Source organism: Conger conger, chromosome 2, assembly GCF_963514075.1.
Source record: "Conger conger chromosome 2, fConCon1.1, whole genome shotgun sequence".
Taxonomy (NCBI): domain Eukaryota; kingdom Metazoa; phylum Chordata; class Actinopteri; order Anguilliformes; family Congridae; genus Conger; species Conger conger.
The window spans coordinates 53,851,770-53,870,430 of NC_083761.1; the positions used below are offsets into that span (position 1 = coordinate 53,851,770).

Below are 18,661 nucleotides of genomic sequence, written 5' to 3' on the forward strand. Positions count from 1 at the left end.
CAAGGTCCCAGCCAGGCTCATAACACCACCCGTGTTTACTGTTTACTGTATTCAATTCTATGTTTTTTTTTGTTTTTGTTTTTCTCTCTGCTTCCTTAGATTGGCTTGAATTAGACATCTCTTAAATATACTGTGACTGGATGCATCCAAGCAACATTCTTGCATTCAACTGTTGTTGATGAATAACCAGTTGGGCATTAGCCAGAGTAGATTGGAAATTGCGCCTGTTCTAAATGTGGGTGACATTAGTACAACTCGACTTGATGGTGCCTGTTCATGGTTGCTGTGCTGTTGCCAAGCAATACATTATTGTGTCGACATGGTGTAGAATATTTTTTAAGAGCTATGGCAGTTCCGGTCTCTTTGTATGCTTTAATTAGTGACGCAGCAAGGACTATAAAACTTGTTGTTGCACATTTCGTCATTAACAGATATTTTCCTCTCCCTTGGAGGTATAGCTGCGAAATCGACCCACGGCTCACATGACTAAATTCAGCTTCAAAATGACACATTGGGCATAAAACTCCCCTGTCCCCACAACACATAGGTACAGGGCTAAGGAATTGTTAACAGTGAGTGTAGGTTGCTTAAGAGAGACATGGGGTGATAAATTGTAGAGATGAATGTGTTAAGTTGTTCCTTACCTTGCAGTTGCTTTCAATCACTTGGTAGTTTTGTTTTGTTGTTACTGCAGTGGACTCTCCAGAAGAGATTATAGGAGAGTGAATCCATCCTTGTGACTGGATTTACAAATGAGCTGAGGGCCTGTATAAATACATCTATGCATTACAACTGCGACCATTTGTTTTGTGCTTCTGCCACAAAACGAAAAAAAATGTTATGTACAAATTTGCTAAGATCACAAAAACGCATCTATCAATTAAGCCGATACACTGGCTTAGTGGTTTTTAACATACTTGATTTACCATGGTTGGAAACCTGTTGATGGACATGGGTTTATTTGTTCTGGGGAGAGCTGGAGCCAGTGGAAATCCATCTGTACATAAAAGGATTTGTTGTGCGGGGCAAGGCTAATTCACAGTTCTTTCACTTGGGATATTTGAAGATTCTACAATGTTTAATTTTTCTCAGGGATTGTGGTATGTATTAATCAGATGATATATGACTTGTGCAGCCTTTGAAATAGTTTTTATGGTATTCAGTAGCAGAAACAGGATAGCTTTGTGAAATGCCATTCATAAAAATAAAAATAATCATGAAACTGACCCTGAAGAACCAATGGCAGTAATTCAGGCCATTGGTTCTCTTTAAAGTCTTCATTTGTTTGTGTGGGAGTCTGCCGTTTATACTTTGGGTAGAATTTAGTTGCAATTTATAAATTCATAAAGAATTATAGGGCAATAAATCTCTCTGCTCATGTGTGCGGGAAATAACATCCATTTTCATTGAATCAATTTCAAGAATCGGGAGCTTCCAAGAAACAGAATTTGTTCACAGAAATTAATTTTGTGGAAAAAAGCTGTACCCTGCACTACACTACCTGTAGTGTGCAGATATGGGGTATTTCCATGTTAGTAGAAACAATTATTTTCTGGTAATTAATGTGCTGACAATTTACGTTAAAAAAACTCAACAGTAACATCTAGTTACTAATATAATGCAGAGCTCAAAAATACACATTTTAGTCAAGAACTATTTCTTCTATTGCTGTGGCTCACCAACTGCGTCTGGACAAGCAGGAAGTTTCAGTTGAAGCACACAAGTATTCTGGGGCAAAATGTTCATGTCTTTGTAGTCTGATATTGCCAATTTCATAATTTCATATATTCTCTTGACACAATTTCGCTAACTAAAGTTCACAGCTGGCTAATGTGCACTTTGATGTTTCGATATGCGAGTCAAGTGAAGCAAATGGCTGGCTAATACACTGATTAGCACAATTGAATGCTGGTGTATTCTGGAGAAAATACTGGTGTGCATAAACGTAACCTTTTTCTGGGGCAACGCAGGTTCATGCAAATGCATGTTTAATATATAATATAATGTAATATAATGGCGAAAAGGCCATTCTGCCCAGCAATGCTCGCCTTTTCCTACCCCTAAATGTACCCACTGCTTAGTTTCCCTAAAAGCTAAATAGTATATAGCACCGTATCAAGCCTGGTCTTGAAAACCCCCAGTGTTCCTGCCTCCACTACATGTCCTGGCAAGCTATTCAACACAGTGACCACTCTCTGTATGAAAAAATACTTCCTAATATCTGTGCGGAATTTATCCATTGCCAATTTCCATTTGTGCCCTCTCGTTCTGGTAATCAAATTTTGTGCCACCCATCAAGTAGCCTTGCCTTATGTTTTTATTTCCCACATGTAGAACTTTACATTTATTTATATTTAATTTCATTTGCCAGGTTTAAATCTTCCAGGATTACTTTAGTAGATTCCAAATTGTTGGCTGAACCTCCTCGTTTTTTATCTGCAAATTGAAGGAAAGTTAAGTTAACTAAAGTACTTGCAAATTGAACGAAAGTAAAGAGCTTTGGCCTAAAAATGAATCCACTTGTGAAGTAGAAACTGGGTCCAATTCTGAATGGTCCGTTTAGCCTGGTGATTCTTTTTCATGTACAACAACAAAAAAATGTTACGTAGAACTGAGTTCATATTTCACCAGCACATAAGTATATCACTGCACAATCAATACCAAAAGTAAGTAGACTCCAATTTATGAAATATTGGGCCGATAAAATTGGAAGCTACCTTGAAACAGTCTAAATAATTATACTTGTCTGAACCCATCAGATGTACAGAATTACTGATTGCTCTCACTTTCCTCATTTTTATTTAAAACTCTGTAGTGTGCGGTCTATAACCAACTGTCTCCAGGAGAATAACCTCCTTGACCCCAATTAATCAGTTTTCAAATTTGGCCACTCCACTGAGACTGCTATTCTCACAGTTACAGAGGCTATTTGCTCGGCTCTATCCTCATCCGGCCTTGACGAGTCTGCTGTGTTCGGTGCTGTTTTCCACTGGGCATCTCGGGCTCTACCCTTCCATGGTGTGATTTGTATCTTATTGACCATTCCTACCAAGTTTCATTCCTGTTTTGTCCAGCGGCCTACAGGGCTAAGTGCTTTGTAGTACCAAGTACTCCTCCCATTGCACAAAATCACTTGGTTCTCTTATCTCTGCTTTTGACTTTTCATATCATAGCTATGTTCAAGTTCTCCCTCCAACACGTCAGGCATGTGTCTCTGCCTGCCTAGTTGATATTTCAGGCCGAACCTCGCTCAGCCTGGATATTCGTTTCAATCACAGTCAGCTAAGAATTTGGGTATGACCTTCGATGGCCAGCTGAACTTCGTCACCGCATTGTGAAAACCACTTGGTCTACAAATTCTCTCTTCACAGTATCCGGATACTCTTCCCTTACCTCCCCAAAGAGGCTAAGGGTTGTCAAAGCGTATCAGGCAGTTGCATGCTATCCCGCTATCCAGACATATCTCGCACCAAATAGAAGGGCCGCAACTGAAAACAAAGGTGCTTCCTAATAAAACAAATTATGTGTCTGCTCACCGGCCAAAGTGAGATTGGTTTGGTTTGATAAACATTAGAGAGACCACTACCCATCTTTGATGGCACCCTCCCTGGTCAAAGATCTTAATCGCCTTCCTCTTGGTCCATAATCACTGCTTAGCAGCCCTGGGCTGAGCAGCTACTTGTGTGAACCCTTGTCCTCTCATTTGGACTCTAACTATACTATAACTCCTTGCTGGCCTGTATCGTAAGGCCACTACAACTGGTCCAGAATGCTGCTGCCAACCTAGTCTTTAACCTGCCAAAATTCATAATTCCCGTATGCCACATTTGAATACCATTCAATTCAGATCTGTTATAATGGCATACCATGGTGCAAATGCTACTCTACCTTCCTATCAAGATAATTGGCCTCATACAAGAACATTATTGTATTATCATAAATTCATCTTACTTTGTCCGAACAAAGGGGTTCATACGAGTGTGCCACATCGGCTTCAACAAACACACCTAGTATTGTAGGTGGGTTTTGGCCAATGGGATTAATGAGAAAATGGACGACTGATACCTGTTTGGGTAGACTGCAGTTCCTTCTTTTTAGACAAAACGTATAATATGGCAGACCTCCGAAAACATCCACTATTCTCCTTAAACGTCCACTAAAATACAATTCTGAAAACATTTCAGGTGAGAAATAAGCAATGCAGTTGCTGAATCTTGATTCATATTTGATCTGCAACGCCTAGTTTTAAACTTTGATTCGATATTGGTGTGCCCAGCGAGCTGTGCTGACGTGCCCTGCAAGGCTCTTGTTTACATGACTCGTATGACTGGTATGGACCTCTCGGAAATGTTGTTCCTACCTAAGAAAAAAATCTAAATAAGAGAAAATTGGTGAATGCCCCAAGTTCTCTTAAATCACTTATACCATGGGTATTATATGCAAGTTTCAAAAGCTTGCAAACATGATTGATGGCTGCTGCTTTTAACTTTACATTTATTTATTTAAGTATTTTAATTATTTGACATACAGACAAAGGATGACAAATTGCCATGCTGGCAAAAGTCTACAATAACAATGCAGAAAATATCCTGAGATGGGGATTGAAAAAAAAAAAAAGTGTACTACAAAGGTAGCTGTGGAATAGAGAAGCGTGTTGCGTTCATTTGGATTTATTTAGCTCGTCCTTTTATCATTCACGCAGGTTTTTCACTCGTTATGTGGTAATAACGTTTTCTTTGGAATTGTAATTACAAAAAAAAACAAAAAAATCGTAATTACACGAACAACATTCAGATAAATGCCTACAGTAATGGTGGATATTACTTTGCTGGTTTGAATCGTTTTGTTCATTTCAGTACAAAGATTTGTGTCACTGACCATTCGTTCAGTGATTGGGTCAGTTGAGCAAACGCAATGCTGTCAATAATGCTGATGATATCTCCCAATGTCTCAAACCAAGATGAATTGAATCGAATCAGATCAAATCAAATCAAATCAAATCAAATCAAATCAAATCAAATCAAATCAAATCAAATCAAATAGCTTTGCTTGGCTATCCATTAGACCTACAGCTCAATCAGCCTTTTCACACATGCTTTATTTCCCAAGGCCAACTTATATTACGAGATCTTTTCTCATAATTACAAGAAAAGGACCTCGTAATTGTGACATTGCGACCAAAAAAGGTAACTTGGAATGAATGCAATGCACGGTTAGTAGAAAAATAATTCTTGTCTTTTATTCCTTCAGGTGCCACTGCCTTTACAAAGTGTGCATGTCTCTCCTGTTGTATCACTGGTTGTTGTATGCCCAGCTTTTCATTCTGTTGATAATGTGATACATTACAGTTTGCCTGGTATTGAATTTGTTTCTGTTCAAGAAAGGAATAGAGAGTGGAATTGTGAGGATTTGCTTAATGTAATGTGTGCTGAAATGGAGCAGGTCCGTCACTGTAATGAAGAACAATCTGGTACAGTATCTAGGAGTTAGTGCAGCTGGTACCACTATTCATTGCAATTGAATACATCTTCAGTCAAAAAGGACTGGGTGTTGGCCTCACCAATTCTCTTCACTCTGTTATTGGACTGAAGAAAAAAACAACAACTTCAAGACATTTACTGAACATTTTTCATGAGCACTATTCACATTTTCTCTGCCGATAGCATACAGCGAGTTTGAATCATCCGCAGCTGGGATCTCCTTCCTCATGCTGATATTGGCTAACAGAAGCTAATGGGTTCATTAAAGATTGCCCTCCAGCTCTTAGCTTTGAGCTTCAGTGTGCTTGGCCTCTGTGCACGGCTGTCTAAATGCCAATCTTTAGAGCATTCTGTTTGATTTACAGGAGTGATATGCTATTCCTGGTACAGGATGCTACAAGTACTTTTACTTAGAAAATGGATGGTTAATTGCAAATATGTTTTTTTTTTTTTGTCAGCATGAGGTTTGTATTTCTCTGGTTTATGGTTACCATGTGATGTTCCTGTAATATAAATAGTTTTATGGCTACTATCAAAAGCTTCTAGCTGACTCACTTTGACATTACAGGTCAGGCCATTGCAAAATTCAAACTTTCTTGGAACAGTCTACTCAATGCTTAAGCAATCATTCCCTGATAAAATGGAAACGGGGTCTATGTTGCCCATTATTTTATTATAGTGTGAAGATTCAGACTGCTGTTTCAGCTGAAATGATCATGTGTGGTCAATCCAAGCTGTTTTTGGGTAAATGACTCATGCAACTTGACACCTAAATCTGTATTGATGAAATCAGAAATGACCCCCCTACATGTCATGTGCAGATTCTTTTTTTTCTGCACAGGTCATTGAGTTTGTGAAAGGTGTTTGCGACAGACATGGCAGCAGGCTTCTATCCTATACCAAATTAAAGTATCTTCTGTAGTAAGTGACCTCTCTGTAAACTGGGCTAGAATGATCACTTGCTCACTGTTTGTTGATTTGTGTTTTTCATACCATTTTGAAGTGGTATGCACTACTAACAAGTAGTTATGATCATGGTGGTTAATTTTCTTCTTGTTTAGGACCACCAGTTCACCCTTTGTCAACCCCCACCCAAAGTCTTGTAAACTTTATTTCCTGTTGCTAAGTCTGTCAAGCTCTCACCTCTGAGAGAAAATTGGAATTGCCCATTGGAAGCAATGCACAAGTTGTATGGTTTATCACAACCAGTAGTTTAAAATGATCAGTCCGATTAAGCTGAAAAGTAATTGTGAGACTTTTGGGAATATCCTAATCACATTACATTATTAATATCATGTATCCTTATTTGTGGTTAGCTGTCTAATTATTGTCTATATTTAATAGTTCAAGTTTCATCCTACTAACAAAATGCTTTCAAGTTTGTGATTGTTTCACCAGTTTCATTAGACACATTTATCACATTTGCTAACTTAATACTTAGCAAGTGTTGGGTACATCATGGAGTCAGCAGTAGTTTGCAACAGTTGATATTCAGATGACAGGATGATTGGTGGTCAGCTATTCAATGAAAAGGCTGGAAACGGTGAATTGAACTGTACTTTTGCACCAACTTTGTCAGCCATACACCTGCGGGAGTACTCCACCAATGCACTCCATAGAGCTCAGCCGTTGCTTGTGTGTAGTACTTCCACTGCTTACCATAAGCTACAATGGAGCCATGGGTCTCTCTCGATCAAAAGGAAAGAATTATGTAATTTAATACATTCAATTCAACATTGCCAGTAAATTCCTGAAGTTTCATATTCATATGGGCTGGTTTCAAATACACAGATTAAGCTTAGTCCTGGACTAATTTCAGTTTTGTATGGAGAATGTCCATTTAAAATATAATTTATAGGCTTCTAATCTGTCTGCAAAACGGGTTTCTTAAACTTGTCTGTTTGGATTTCAGTGTGACCTTGGGTTTGGGTGTATTCCGTTTGCCTTTTGAACACTTGAGGGGAGAAGCAGGGTTGGAAAGTATGCCAATTAATATTCATGAATCTGTAACCATACACAACAAACTTATTCGAAAAAAACATTGAGAACGAGTATTGGAAAAATCTTCATGCAAAAATGACCTTTGTGTGGCTTTTCCTCGAAAAATGACTGTTTGACTGTTTTGAAAATAGAATGGTTGGTGGTGACCTTTTCAAGCTTCTTGCTCACTGATGGTGGTGTCTATGCCCGTGACATTTTAAGAATTGTTTGACATGTCTGTTGAGACTTTGTCTCCCCTTCTGGACCATAGGGTGTTGTTTTGCACAATAATGAATAAACATCCAATGACTTAATGACCTCAGCAAGTCTAAGGGGGAAAAGATGGATCTTTCTTCTGTACTATCTATTTGTTCCCTCACAATAGGCTCCCTGAGCATATCAATCATCATTCTGGAGTTCATGAAAGGCATATCTATTATGCAGGTCAGGGGGCTATACTACGAAGGAAGCTTTAACATACCCTGGGTTTTGTTGCATTAGTTGGTTTGACGAAACCTAACAACTGCAGTCAGGTAATCGGCATAATCGGTGTCACAACATGGTTACCAACTTGCAAAGTGAACACAGGCTTTGTTAAACAAGCTCCCCCAAAAAAGGGCCTGGATCTGTAACAATGAGCATGTAGCAGTAGTGCGTACACCATAATCGTCTGTGGTAACATTGCTTATAATAATGTCATATAATAATGACCACTGTGTATTCTAGCTGCTCCTAAACTTGATACAGGATATTTTTGAAATCTTGCCTGAAACAATCACACTAATGTGTATTGATAAACTCAAGAATTATTGGTCTCAGGCCTATCACTGTTCCATAATTAAGGGATAAGTGGATATGGACACACAGGGCTCAAGAACTTGCATATGTAGGCTACTGTGTTTGCTCACATAGGAATCTATGTCATAGGGGTAAGCCAAAATATTTTGTCAGTCTCCAAGTAATCTTGCCCTGTATAGAGACCCCATCGCAATCTGCACCTAGCTCTACCGGATCCTCTATGAATGGAGACGCCTTTTACAGTGTTTAAAAAAATAAAAATAAAATAACTTTAGCCTGAACATAACCTGCGCCTGTCCAGGTTAGCAATGCAGCATAAATTACCATGGCGATATAAACTAAAAGTGAGTTGGTGCCGTGCTGCAGAGAAGGGTTAAATTGTTATCTTGCTGATCACATAATCTCACTTCGTAGTATAACCCCCAGTTGTATTTGTTTGTAGGCACCAGGGAGAGTAGTTTTCCAGTGAATTAGCTGTGAAGCTTGAATTAAGCTGCAAGTCATGGCTCCTGAGTAATTCAGTAGTCAGTTGATGCTAAATAAATGTAAAAAAATGTCCCTTTCCCTTTGTGTTTTCAGTCAAAAGCTTTGAATCTCTTCCTTATCTGTTTTTCAATGTCTTTAATTGGAATAATCAAAAAAATAGACATATCACTTTATAAATTATTAAATATTATGACAAAAATGTCCTGCTTACTCTGGGCTATGCCTGAAGGATATGTCCCTGCTTTTTCTGCTCTTGGGAGCTATATTTGCCCAGTGTTGGAATTATAGAGTTTGCACCAGTCTCAATTTTATCTTATCCTAGGACTGTTGACAGTTGCACATTCTCTGTGTTATCCAGAGCTGGTGCTTTGTCTCTCTGCCCCACTCCTTTCTGATTTGTCCAGTAAGTTTGGCGCCTTAAACCTCAGACACCTCTGTCCTGACAGCAATGTGTAAATCCAGAGTGTGGTGACACAGGCGGTATAGCACGGACCAGCTGGCCTTCTGTTTAATGAACAGGCGAAGCTTGTCCCTGAACGTCTCCCCCAGAAAACTGTAGATGATGGGGTTGAGGCAGCTGTTTGAGAAGGCGGCCAGGTTGACGATGTGGCCGGTCAGCGGGTAGTCGTGCCACAGGGTGGTGGCGGCCCGCCTGGATGGGTCGCTTGCACCTTGCAGCAGCTGGACGCTGATGAAGACGTTCTCGGGCAGCCAGCAGATGAAGAAGACCAGCACCACCACCACAATCATGCGCAGGGCCTTCTGCCTCCGAGGCCACAGGCCCCGGTGCTTCTGCGCCCGCATGAGGATGCGCACGATCAGCGAGTAGCACAGGCCGATGACGGAGAAGGGCACCAGGAAGCCAATGGTCACCTCCAGCCACTGGATCTCAAAAACGTTGGCGAAGCAGAAGTTGACCTCGCCCCGGTGCTGCGTCTGCACAATGGTGAAGGGCAGCAAGGTGGCCATGATGGAGGCTGTCCAAATGAGGCCGCAACTCACCTTGGCCTGCTGCATGGTCCTCAGGGGGCTGCTGCTCACTGTGCTGGCCAGGGCCACGTAGCGGTCAAAGCTCATCCACGTCAGGAAGAAGATGCTGCTATACATGTTGACCTGGAAGAAAAGGGACATGAAGGTGCAGAGGGCCGCGATGTCGTAGTACTGCTCGTTCAGGTTGAAGACCTCGATCAACGAGTCGGCCACCAGGATGAGGTCGGCCACAGCCAGGTTGACGAAGTACAGGTCGGGGATGGTCATTTTGTCCCTGTGGTTCAGGTTGACCACCAGTATCAGGATGTTTCCAATAATGCCGACTGGGAAGAGGAAGATGGTGTAGAGGCAGGAGAGGAAAAGGCTGATGATGTAGAACTGGTAGGTATCCGTGGTCTCTGCTGAAACAGTCCTGCTGCAGTTGGAGGAAGCGTTTGCCTCCACGGAGCTGTTGTCACAGATGTAAATCAGGGGGGATGTGTACACTTCCATGCTAGTTGTGTCTTTGCTTTGGCCACCCCAAATCAGAGGTCACATATCTCCTTTCTGCAATTACATATTTCAGCATAATAAATCCCTACTTCCTGCTGTAAGGGTCTGTTATTGAAGCAGTCTGGTGCCAGTCAGGTTTTTTCAGCCAGGGTTTGTGTGTTACTTCTCGTTGGCTTTTCTGTTTATGTAGGGACTGCGTGTTTTGTACAGGAGCATGTACATGGTTTCATGTGGTTAGTATCATCTACAGACCCAGTTGAACTACTGGGCTCATGTTGCTGCACCCTCAGAGCATGATCATCCTCTGGTAATGTTTTGCTCTTGTCTTTTCGTCACTCTGTTTTCCACTTGTACTTGACTCCAGTCCTGGCCCTTCACCCTTCGTCCATTTGCATATTAATTCATTATGACGCTGCTTGGGATGGGCACAAAGGCACCTGAGCTGGAAAAAGTAATGAAATAAAAATAGTTAAGTGCACAGCCTATGGTTAAAATAATCTTTACATGGCACCTGTGGCATTTATACTTCTGTGGTTCTTATAGTCCACTCCAAAAGCATTCAGTAAAGTCAGTTCCTTTGTTTTTGCTATACACTGAAGACAATTGAGTTTGAGGTCAAAAGACATACATGAGATGACAGATCTGAATTTCAGTTTTTATTTCCTGGTATTTTAATCTAGATTTGAACATAGAACGTTATCACCTTTTGTATCAGGCCACCCAGGTTTTAGGTGAGCAAAAGTATTGGAACATTATTGGTATTTCTTGTTGCCCAGATGTGTCCTGCTAGATTGATTGGTAAACAATAAATAGTTCTGAATGCCTACTCTTGGTTTTAGCCTTGGGTTTTGCATGTAAAGACTGCATTTGCGTTCGAAAAGATAAACCAACACGAAGACCAGAGAGCTGTCTTTGGGAGAAAAGCAAGCCATTTTGAAGCTTAGAACAGAGGAGAAATCGATCAGAGCCATTGCACAAGCATTGGAGATAGCTTGTGCTACAACTTGGAATATCCTGAAAAATAAGAAAACTGCAACAGACATCGACAGGTCGACCAAGGAAAACGACAGCAGTCGATGACAGAAACATTGTCAGAACTGTGAAGAAAAACCCTAAACCATCAGTCAGTGACATAACAAACACCTTCACCCCTGCCCTGTGGAGATTATCTCAATCAACCTTACATGGCTTCTTCTGGAGTGGGCTCACTAATCTTTATTGATGATGTAACTCATGCTAACAGCAGGATGAATTTCTGTCAGCCAACTTAGAGAGAAATGTGTCCAAACTAATTGGAAGGAACTTCATCATGCAGCAAGACAACAATAACCCAAAACCCACTGCCAATACAACAAATGACTTCATTAGGGAGAAAAAGTGGAAGGTTTTAGACTGTCAATCACCAGACCTTAACCCAATTGAGCCTACATTTCACCTGCTTAGCATACGTGATTTGAGCATACATTTCACCTCCTTAGCATACGTGATTTGAGCATACATTTTTTGCAAGCAAGTTACCAGTATATTAAGTGTTATTTACTTTAATTTACTTAAATACTGTTCCAATACTTTTGCTCACCTAAGAATTGGGTGGTCTGATACCAAAAGTGCTATTTTCTATGTAGTTTAACACAGGTATGTGTAATTACTAGGAAATAAAATCTGTAATTCTTGTGTTCATCTTTTTATCTCAACATCAAATTTATTCTGTTTATTGCCATAAACAAAGGAATTGTTCCAATACTTTTTGAGGAGACTGTATTTATGTATTTTTGTATATTTGAATATTCTGATTTTCAAAAAAGTAATGTTGGTAGTTGCGATTTTTTGCATTGGAAATGAGTAGTGTGCAGTGTTGTCAAGGTCTCAAATCGCATTCTGTCAATATTTCCATATGTGAGTTCATAATAATGTGATATGTTTAAATACCCGTGGTTGCTTTTATGCAGGATTCTGTGTTCTTTATGCAGAAAAAAAGATTACAATGGGTGATGACCCAGACTTGAACCACTACAAAATAATTACTCCTATTACTTTGAGCAAATCATCTTTCATTGTCTGACATTTGTGTTTATTGATTTGTGGTAATCTTTATACAGCCATTGGTAGCATTGTGAGATTCAAAGAACAAGTGCTTGGCTAAATCGAAAATGAGATGAAGTTAGCTTACTCAAAATGAATAGATTATAACAGAAATCACTCCTATTATTGGCCTGTGTAGCAGACATTAGTTCTGCTAAGCCAAAACATTATTTGCAACATATTTCATCCTGCTAGTCTCGCCATTTCATCCCGCTTCTGTTACAAGTTTCATAGTAAAATTATAATCAACATATTTATTGTGTATTATTGTGCATTGGCATATTATGACAGTGTACTTATTTTAATCAGAATGTAAGTGAATTAGTGTGAAACAGATTTTGAAATATCCTGCATTGCAAGGACACAGCATTCCATGGGCTGGTGTGACCATGAATACTCGACATTTCAGCTTTCAGTCCACTTTGACATTTTTTCATGTGTCCAGTATTGGACACTGCCTGCCTATTGGAGAAACGGCTTGTAAGACAGAATTTGGAGGAACAGCTGGTGAAGGAGTCTGTGGTACAGCAGCCTTGCCTGAATAATTAGCTCTAATTAATGTATTAATTAGGATCCACTTCCTCAGCCTGCCTCAATTAATTACACATTTGAAGGGAGGCCATTTCTCACTGCTTTAATTTATCTTACCTGTTGTATCAAGTACCTAGGGTTTTTAATGCAAGCCAGATGCATTGAAGGTAGTGCCTTTGAAGAAGTATGATCTCTTAAAAGATTTAAATCTGCTGAGAAAGTGTCATACCTTTGTTTAAATATGATTGGCAATGACTTGGAGTGGCTTACTTTGAAACCTCATTAAAATGCATCAAGGATTATGGTAAAAATAGCTATCCACTGTGATGGTTATGATTGAATTCGGAACTAGAGATGCAACAACATGCATGGTTTTTGTTCCCTTGGATGGCATTTTTGTTATTCTGAGAAATATGTGACTGACATTCCAAATCTTTATGCTTGAACTAGGATCTTTTTCTCTCTCTGTCTGAGAAAGTACAGACAGTACAGGACAATAAGTTCTGGTTTGTCCATTCTGTAATATCCTGTATTAGACCTTTTCAAGTTTATTGTATTGTCTTGCATGCTAGTGAAGGATAAAGTGGGGGTCCTTACAATTGGAACTATTTCTCCTTGGGTGACAACTCCCATGCACAGTTTACATTGCCGTGGTTAGGGTGGCATCTGACCAACAGTGCATTACCTCACCATTTAGTGAACATATTTATTTATTTTGCTAGCTGTGCAACAGTGGTTTCTGGGGTCAGTCGTTAATTGTGTTTTGACACCTTGCCATATGAGTGTGCTGCCGCGATTTCATGAGAGATTTCTATGGAAATAGCCTTGTTATTGTGCTATGCGATAGAATCCTGCAACCCAGATTATTATGGACACGTCTTGCTAATGGAAAATAATGTAACATTCATATTTGCTGCTTTGATTGATAGCTGTGAGGTTAGGCGCCTAGATTCACAATTTATAAGACTGAGCATTAATTTAATAGCCTATGAGGTTTTTGTTAATAATTCTCCCCATTCTGGCTTCAGAAGCAGTTTCAACAGAATTACGTACAGTTGAAATTGTGTAAACGAATTGGGCAGCTCACACGAAAGCTTTCAAAGTAAGCGCATGCGAGATTTCAAAAAGACGTAACCGCGTCAGTCTGGAATTATGTAATTCCCTGTCCAGTCAAGTGAGAGTCAAGTAATCTAATGAATGCAAATTAAGCCCTCAATATTGGATTGGCCCTTTTTGTTGTAAGCCTACAATGGTCTTTCCAGCCACATCAAAGCAACTTTTAGAGTTGATGAAGAGCCTACTGTCACAGATACAGAACAGTAACGTTTCCCGTTCTTCTAGTTGGAACCAGGGAGCTGTTCGGTCTGTTTGATCTGACTCATACAGAAATGAGTGAAGCAGGGAGCAGAGTGTAGAGCGAGCTGCTGTCTTGAAGTTAGACATTCACTTCATTGTTGCCTGAGTGATGGAGGGCTCAGAGAGATGGAGGCCTGTTTTTGTTCTCTAACCACAAACACAATGAGCTCCAAAGTCTACTTTGAATGCTTTTTGCTCTGCTATTATTATTACTATTATTATTATTTGCAGGTATAAACTCATAATATATTTATCGGCATATATTCATAATGATTTACTGATGTCATCTATGTGTGTAATGGTTCAGGTTTATTGGCGCATATTTGAAGGGTGCAGAATAAACGCATTATAAATCTACTGAAAAGAATGGGACTCTCACGCGTACATAAATGCTCTGGTCAGGTTAATTGCCATACTCAGCAGTACCGGGGCAGAGGTACACCACATGGGAATGGAACGTACAGTGCTTAGGTTACAAGCCGAGCCCATGGACCTCTGTGCATCTCCCCAACATATTTCAACATAGAATAGCGCTATAAAAAGTAGCACTGAGGATAAATGGATAAAATACAGCCTACTGGTAAAATTGAACAGAATAAAGGCAAACCAATACTAGTCATGGTGGTAAATAAGCATTCATATACATACACACAAGGCCACGACAGAGAGAATCCACAATCTGTTATGGCAAGTGTGTACACGGCCACCATGGTGTTTGTCCCATTCAAATGTCATTCAAATTCAAATGAGAGACAAAAAAGGTATACATAATGTATACGTCTGTGCAGGTGCTATGATCTGAATATTTCGTCACGCAGATGGCCCATCTGGCATGAGAACTTCATTGGTACAGTAGTTATATATATACACCGTTAAGCTTTGCTTCAACCAATTTCTCTCAGAAAATGAATATACACCATATACTCATAGCTCCAACGCTTCTCTTTTTGTGCAGTTTGAGTTTACATCTTTACCTGGTAACAGTGCTTACTCGGTAGCGAAACCAGAACATTCTAAACCAGAACCTGGCATCTACCGACCAAAGTCACACTCATACTTGACGTTTGGCATCTTGCATGTTTGGTATCCAGTCGCAGTTTTAATAAACAGAGAAGTGTTCCTAAAGCCTTTTCTGAGAGCAGTGCCAGCGAGGAAGCTTACTTGTCTAGCAGGCATGTGGAGTTTGTGCCGCTCTCCCTCCCGGCGCAGTGAAGGTCCACAGATTTGTAATCCGCATGTCCGCGGTGCTGCCGGCGTACGCGGTCCAGACCGCCCTGCTTCGCCCCCCCGTTCCCCGAGCCACCTGCTGCTCAGCCCGGCAGAGGAGAGGCAGACGTGCGGGAGCAGCCCATCACAAAACCTCTTCCCTTCTGAACCCGCTGCGCTTGTGAGTGCGCTCACAGCCCGTCTCCCTCCCTCCCTCCCTCCTTCCCTCCTCCCCTCCCACCCTTCTCCCTCCGTGCTCCCCTTCCCCACCTCCTGCAGTATCCCTGGAGATTTGTGAGGAGCGAGGCGGGGCCAGTATCCCTGCTAATGAGCAGTGTGTACGTGAGGGCTCACCTGCTGCGCGCTTGATTCTGTCAGGAGGACCAGCGCCCAATAAGCGTGCATTAAGGTCAATTAACATTCTAACTGCGGAGCTTCTTTCACTCAGCAGGCTTCAGCCATGTTAAACAGGGTCGTGTGAAGTATTCGATGCCCAGGCCAACAATGATCCCTGTGTGTTTTATGTATCGGAAATTGGCAAAAACCTAACTTTCATTGATGCCAACATTTCACTGATATTAGTAATTTTGTTATTTTGGCACAAATGTCATGTTTATGGAGTGTAGTTTAGGGCTGCGTTGTGGGTAAGATGTCCTTACTGAAAACTATAGTTCAGGGAGAACTTGGCTGAAGTTCTGGATAAGGATGAGAAACCAAATGTTCTGTGTGAAGTACAGATACAGGCCACCGAGTCTTTCAGCGAGTGGACTACTACTGCGTCATAAACTCGTTTATTTTTAGCTGTGAAAAGGAAATAAAAAGCGTTTGTTTACTTGTGTAAATTCTTTTACTTTTGCTAAGGGTATCTTCTGCCTTTGAGACAGTGTCTGTTACACTCCTTTTTTCTGAACACTGTTATGGAAGACATTACATTTGGAACATGTAATATGACGTCCTTGTACCTAGTTGTGTTGCTTGTCTTGTTTAAATTTTAGTGGATTTGTATTATGAAAATATTGTGGAACTGAAGATCCACTGTAGATGCCTCTTATGATGTGTATAATAATCACATTTTGATATAACCTTGAGTTTTACACTTGAATTGTACCCTGTTTCTGCATAATTGCCTACTTCATAATGATGTTTGGTTCATCACTGGGTACACTCCAACTGTTTGGAGTGTACACGGGACAAATGTGGGCATAATGACACGAGGGTCATATTTTCAGTCATAATGAAACGAAGTGAGATGGATTTCTGAGATATGCCTTCCTGCCAATTGTCAAGCTACATAAGATATGTGCTCTGTTGACATCATCCCTGTTTGTGTCCTGAAAAAGTTTCTGCTGTGGCCCAGCTGTAATCTGTGGGTACAAGAGGATGCACCCTCTTTTCGAATTTCAGAAACTGAAACCGTTGCTTTTGACTCCTACCTTCCCCAAACATGACCACCAGGTTCTGAACAAAAGGGAGCGGCCATTTTGCGGCGTTGTGCGGCGTCCTTTGACGTCTGTGACGTGCGCTGTGCGTGGTAATGAGGACCCGGGGGAGGGCCCCTGTGGAGCAGGGTCCGGCAGCAGATGGACTGAGCGCCTTGCGCAGCTCGGCCCCATGGGGGACGCGGGCCGGCGGAGGAGCCTGGCTCCCTCCTCTCTACGGTGCCTTCCGTGTCCTTGCAGGAATTACCGCTTCGTCCGCCTCTCGGCTCATGAAATTGGGACAAGCTGTTAAGTCGCAGCACTTGCGCGCCTCAAACAATGACTCCGGGGGGGGGGGGGAATGAGAAATTCTGGGAAAATGAGTCCCTGCTGCTTCGAGGGCCGCAGCCCCCGTTCTCTGGTCAGCAGGACGGAGGGGGATAAGAACCTGATTTGACTGGAGTGGATTATGCAACAGTGCTCCGCTCCTCCCTGCATGCTGCGCTGGGGACGGTGACAGTGTGCAGAGCCGCCTGTGTTTAGAGTTGGAGCTCCGCTGGCTGGAGTCGCTGCTCGAGCAGACCCCGTCTGACCTTTCCATCAACCTCTACCACTCTGCCATCCTGTTCCATCCTGCTTTATGTCTCACTCTGTGACCCAAAGAAACTCGTCTCTGCAAGGCTGAAGTCGATTACGAAGCACTGACGCCACTTCTCAAACTGTATTTGAGTCGTTTGCACAAAACCGCCTTGAGTGACGTGAAGTCGGCTAAAAAAAGTTTTGGGAAGTTTTGGAAATGCTGTTAGCTCTTGCTCTGTTTGTTTTGAGAGGAATTCTTTATAAAAATTAATAAGATGGTAGGATGACAATGAGAGAGTCCAGCATTCCGGTCTGTAATGCTTCACCATGTAATTGGCTGCAGCGGACTGGACTTGCATCCGCAGGATATTTCGTATTCACTTAGAGACAGCTGTCAAAACATGCGTGCAGTGCTTTTTCCAGCCTCTAAGGGATTTTGGTCTGCTGTGAATGCCCTTCTGTCCGTGGGACAAGGCGTTTATTTCCTTATTTTGGTTTGTATAATACAGATGCCATTCTGGGTGACTGAAGGTCTGATGGCCTGCAGGCTCGCCTTGCTTACCAGCTGCCTGTCAGACCGTACAACGTTTGTGGTGTCAGCCGTGCTCAAAACTGAGACCAAGTATGCAGAAGGGTGAAAGAATGAAAATCAGATGTTTCCCCTGCTGAGGATTATTGCACAGTAGGTGCTTTCCCATTAAATATGGAACAAGTGGGGTAACCAGCATCCCCAGGTAGAGTAATGCTGACTGACAGTGGCGAGTAAGCACTGGGTAATTATGAGTCCACTGCTGCTTCTTTTTAGATTTTTTTGGTACACTGATTTGTTAATAATAATTCTTAGAAGCTCTTTTGTTTCTAATGTCTTTTATCCTACCCTTGGTTTGTTTGATTTAGGACTTCTGTAACCTCCAGACCCCTGCAGGCTGATTATCTGACCACTGGCTGTTGTAGTTGATTGCTGTAATATATTTTTTAGGACAATGTGGATCTATTGCAGACAATTTTGCACTGTTGACACTGTATGTTCTGTATACTTATAGTGGGCTCCAGAATTATTGGTACACCTCACTGGCAATGCACAAAAAAAATTATCCTTGCAAGATCCTTCACATCCTTTTATGCATCCTCTCCTTTTATGCATCTCTGTTTTGACGACATGCCGATGCTGTGTCTGATCAAAATATCCAGTTTGGTCGTATAAGCTTCATTCAATCATAATTTAAATTACCAAATGTGACCAGAATTGAATGTTTTGTTCAG

The 18,661-nt window shown here is 41.3% G+C and overlaps 2 protein-coding genes across 3 annotated transcripts in view; one reads left to right on the forward strand and one right to left on the reverse strand.

The window, feature by feature from the left end:
- The window catches only part of LOC133115765 (uncharacterized protein C7orf50), a 98,344-nt gene that overhangs the window by 7,662 nt on the left and 72,021 nt on the right, over window positions 1–18,661 (forward strand). The window lies entirely within an intron of this gene.
- Window positions 9,051–10,482, reverse strand: gper1 (G protein-coupled estrogen receptor 1). Its single transcript, XM_061232952.1, has one exon. It carries the CDS (start codon window positions 10,224–10,226, stop codon window positions 9,162–9,164), a length of 1,065 nt encoding a protein of 354 aa, XP_061088936.1. The 5' UTR covers window positions 10,227–10,482; the 3' UTR covers window positions 9,051–9,161.

Excerpts from the sequence above, each read along its gene's own strand:
- gper1 (XM_061232952.1), bottom strand. The coding sequence starts at position 10,226 with ATGGAAGTGTACACATCCCCCCTGATTTACATCTGTGACAACAGCTCC.